At 44.3% G+C, this 4,483-nt stretch overlaps 2 protein-coding genes across 2 annotated transcripts in view; one reads left to right on the top strand and one right to left on the bottom strand.

Annotated features, from left to right (window-relative positions):
• Nucleotides 1–3,600, bottom strand: part of LOC109468935 (probable tRNA (uracil-O(2)-)-methyltransferase) — a 10,011-nt gene extending 6,411 nt beyond the window's left edge. The window contains exons 1-6 of the mRNA XM_019767315.1: nt 3,473–3,600; nt 2,826–3,084; nt 2,138–2,310; nt 1,469–1,607; nt 872–997; nt 333–543 (exon numbers count right to left, since the gene is read on the bottom strand). Of these exons, the coding sequence (XP_019622874.1) occupies nt 333–543; nt 872–997; nt 1,469–1,607; nt 2,138–2,310; nt 2,826–3,031 (855 nt within the window). The 5' untranslated portion in view covers nt 3,032–3,084; nt 3,473–3,600. The remainder of the gene's footprint in view (nt 1–332; nt 544–871; nt 998–1,468; nt 1,608–2,137; nt 2,311–2,825; nt 3,085–3,472) is intronic.
• Nucleotides 3,601–3,824: 224 nt separating this feature from the next.
• Nucleotides 3,825–4,483, top strand: part of LOC109468538 — a 29,707-nt gene continuing 29,048 nt past the window's right edge. Inside the window, exon 1 of the mRNA XM_019766781.1 lies at nt 3,825–4,091. Coding sequence (XP_019622340.1) covers nt 3,933–4,091 — 159 coding nt within the window. The 5' untranslated portion in view covers nt 3,825–3,932. The remainder of the gene's footprint in view (nt 4,092–4,483) is intronic.

Genomic DNA, 4,483 nt, shown 5'->3' with positions numbered 1-4,483 from the left:
AATGCTCATATTTTGCCCTGAACAGTTGAAAACAGTCCTTTTCTTCCTAGTTGTTACAGTTATTCCATCTTTAATTGCAGTGGTATCATTAAAAGTTCAAAATTCATTGTTTAAATTTTGAACCAGCCTGGTTTGTTGAGTTTATGGCTCCTATTGTACCATTTTGGGCCATAATAGGATGCCTAGGCCTTTTTTTTTTTTCGCCCGCCCGCTCCATTATTTTTCTACAAAAATCCGTTAACCAAGAAATGAAATTGGTGTGGCCTAAGAAAACTTAAAAAACTGAGTTGAGCTACGTTAAAAGAAAGTCTAAACTTCATTGTGGAATGTACCAACACAGATGAGCTTTCATGATAAGAATGACTTTTCTCCATCCTCCTGCCCACCTGTATCATCCTCCTGCCGTATCTCCTCTTCAGCTGCTGGTACCTGACGTTGTACCTGTCGATGGGTACCAGCTCCTGGACCCTCCTTCTGTTGCCCTTAGCAACCGTCTCCTCCGACCACTTGGCTATCTTGGGAAGCAGGTGAGAACAAAGCCACCTGTGGGAAGGTGGGTAAATCACTTTAGCAATAAAAAAAGGTCCTGTTCCACTCTGTACAGAGCATAGGGGCGGTGCCCATCTCCATTTCTGCAGCCCTTGGGCCACACAGTTGTGCAAGCACAAAAGCAGGGGGCTGGTAGCATGTTATGTGTTTGAGCTTCCCATAATTTTCTATTTCTGTTTGACGATAAACCGGATAGTGAGTGTGAGTGTTTCTCATAGATAATACATGTAAATAAAAGGTGCACATGCACCCTGTACTTCCAGCCCTGTGAACTGATATCACCAGGGTTCCAAAGTCTCTACAACTGAAAGGTGCATCTTACTTTGTGGTAGGGCTGCAGATGCCGTCATCATTCGGACTGTGTGCATCAGCGCCCCCTGTGCTGCAGTTCCCGCCGCTGTGTACAGAAGCACTCGCCTCTGGTGGGCTCAGGATGTCTAGTGCAATACTGCAGAAAAACAAACAAACAAACAGACAAACAGACGGTATGTACAGTGTTTACAGGTCCATGGCCAAGAAATTTTCCAAGCTCTCTTCGACAAACCAGTAATAAACATGCTGACCACAACTGGACATCTCATCCTAAACGACTGGGACCCTTTCCAGTAGTGTGCGTGCGGAGTGAGGAACAACTGCTGGGATTCGAACTCCCAACCTCTTGGTCCTTAAGCAGGGATGCTAACCACTGGACTATACCCACCACATTTTAGACACATAACAGGTGACTATCACCTCTTCAACATGACAACCCTGAGACCAGACTGTAAAGTTTCAACCACTCCTACCAGGAAGAACCCTACTCTTTTTGATAAGTATGATGGGATTTTTAGCATGCTCGAGGTGTGGCTATTACAAACACAGGTTAGTCACACAAACCTTACTTAAAGCAATCTAGGGTGAGTAATTACGAGTGACGTACGTTTTCCCTGTTCGGCTGTCGTCTTCAGAATCAGAGTAGACAAATCTGTAGGACTTAAAGCTCAGCTCACTCCCACTGTCAGGGTCATCAGGTCGGCTGACCCCCAGCGGGACGAACCACGCACGGGTCTGGGGGTGATCTACAACAGTAACATGGGAAACAAGGCAGTCAGAGATGGCAGACTTCACCCCCCCATCCATACAACAGGTACAAGGCAGTCAGAGATGGCAGACTTCACCCCCCAATCCATACAACAGGTACAAGGCAGTCAGAGATGGCAGATTCACCCCCTTACCCCCACACACAAGACAATCAGAGATGGCAGGCTTCACCCCCTTACCCACACACACAAGGCAGTCAGAGATGGCAGACTTCACCCCCTTACCCACACACACAAGACAATCAGAGATGGCAGACTTCACCCCCTTACCCAGACTTCATCCCCTTATCCAGACACAAAAGGCAGTCAGAGATGGCAGACTTCACCCCCTCATCCATACAACAAGTACAGGCAACAAGGCAGTCAGGGATGGCAGACTTCACCCCCTTTCCCCTTCTACCCAGTCACTGTCAAAAAGTAGTGGATACTACCTGAAATGTCCGACCATTTCTAAACTCTACCCAGTTGCTGGAGTAACTGTTTTCTTGTGTAACTTGATATCATCTCACCCAAAACAATGACCTCTCTGACGACCTTTGCCCTCTCCAGTTGCCGTGGTAACAGGTCCCTGACGATCAGTTCCAAATCGTCTGCCTCTGCTTCTTTCCTTCCTTCCATCTTCAGCGCTTCCAGTCTCTTCTGCAGCCTTCCTTCTTCTGATGACTCCTCAGCCAAGAGGGCCCTGGTGTGAGAGTGTGCGAAGAAAATTAGCCAAAGGGCCCAGAAAAAAAAATTCTGTGTTTCCAGTTTCAGTCCTGAAAAAATTAGGGTCGGTAGGTAGGCATTATTTTTTTTCTTTCTTTCTTTTTTTATTAGACTTTGGCAATCGCTACGTAGTGATTGAACTTATACCATACAGTTTAACAAAGTAAAACTTGCATGAGGACACTTATATTTTCAATGTCAGTGTTGCAAAGCCGGTTGTACAGCTTTTCATTACTCAGGTGTTCGATCATGGAGCTTAAAAAGGTAAAAAAAAAGGCTAGGGTTGGCAGTTTTTTCTAGGGTCATCGGGAAACAGGAAACACAACATTTTTTCGTCTAGGCCTAAGAAAGAATTTATACTTTAGTGTAAAGCATTTTGCACCACCACGATTACTCAAAGCAACTGAAACTGCTCTTAGTCCAGAGGCAGGATCGGATTGATTGCTAACTACATTTGTACATTTGTACATTTGTAATATCAAAATTACTAACTTTGGGTTCTGCAGAAGTGTGCTGATGACCGCGCCGTTTGTCCAGATTCTGGCCAGCTCCTTCGCGCCGGTCAGTCGCCGGTTGACCACGTGGGGCTTGTCCACCCAAACGGCCACACCGCTCCAGAAACCTTGAACTTGGGCGGCGGTCGGTAGAGCAGCGACGCGCGTGACTATCGCTTCGGGAAGGAACTCGCGCCCCGACATGTCTGCAGTGTATTGACAGGCTAGGCGGGACTGTTACCTGTAGGAAACTGCACCTGAGGGAAGATATTAAACATGAATGAAGTACATAAGAGGGTCTGTTTTGTAAGGCCAAACCAGTTTAATTTGTTGGGTCTCTGATTTTTTCAGAAAAAATATGAAGAGACAGGGAAAAAAAAAAGCAGGTCTAGGCATCCTATTGTAGCCCCAAATGCTACAATAGGAGGCTGGGTCAATATTTAAACAATGAATTGTGAACTCTTAATCAAACCACTGCATTAATAGATTTTTTTAAAAAACTGTCTCTTCACTTTAGAATAGTGATTACGCAACCCAAAATGGAACACGAGCAACTACTGCCACTGCGATCACAAAGTGGTCCCTTGATTTAAAAAATGGTGGTAAATGGCATAAATTAAAAGATTTTCCATAAACCGTCCTCACCTAGAATTACGTGGATCTGATGAACACTGGAAATCTCTCAAATTTCAGCTGAAATTCCGTAAAATCTGTTTAGTAAGAGCAGACGAATTTTCAGGTGCAGCGAAGTGACGCCATCTTCCTCACCTTTGACCGTGGCAGCAAAACGCGAAAAAAAGGAATTACCTCTCTTTACTAAGTAATGCTGTTTTGTGCACATAAAGAAGATTTTAGTGTTAATATATGCATTGTTTAAAAGTTATCAATTTGTTTCTGCAATATTATATCTTCTACTTAATAATCTAAAGGAACTAACAGTGTTTAAGTAGGATATTTTGGGCTGTAGCGTTTGTGACCGCACTGGCGCCATTTTTGATCCGAGGGGTCAGGGGACAAAAAGTCGTCTGAAAAGTTTCACACACAGAAAAACGCCTGAAAAAGACAATTTTCGGCGGTTTTGGAGTACTGTTTTCTGTCAGCAAAGATGTGCCTGTCGTGTGGGGACGGCGTGAGACTGATCCCGCTGCTGTGGATGCTCACTATGCCCATGTACGGGTCGTTTTTGGGTCCGGAGCCGGTCCTAAGGTTGTCCCTCATGCTGATGCTTCATGCAGCAGTCGGGGCGGCGCTACCAATCGGACTGGTGAGGGCTTGTTTGTTTGTTTGCTTGTTTGTTTGTTTGTTTGTTTGTTTGTTTATTTGTTTGTACGTACGAGTCGTCCATGTACCCCGTTGTCTAGGGGGACCAACCAGATTCTAACTTCAAAATCTTACAAGTACTGAAACAAAGATATTATTATTTTTCTGATACATTAGGCCATGTTGATTTGATTATATGGATGACATCCTCTGGGAACCCCAAAACTGATGCGAGCGTGCGAATAAAAAAAAAGTTTTGCAAAAAAAAAAAGTTAGCTTTCACTATGAAATCTACGTGGTCATGAAGGTTGAACAAATGGCACAGAATATGTTATGGCGAATTATCTACTCTTCGAATTCATTTCTTTACATTTTTGTCTTTTTCCTTTGATTTGG

Source organism: Branchiostoma belcheri, unplaced genomic scaffold (assembly GCF_001625305.1).
Source record: "Branchiostoma belcheri isolate BF01 breed outbred unplaced genomic scaffold, Haploidv18h27 scaffold2, whole genome shotgun sequence".
NCBI classification, from domain to species: Eukaryota; Metazoa; Chordata; class Leptocardii; order Amphioxiformes; family Branchiostomatidae; genus Branchiostoma; species Branchiostoma belcheri.
This window is presented reverse-complemented; position numbering and strand designations above follow the sequence as displayed.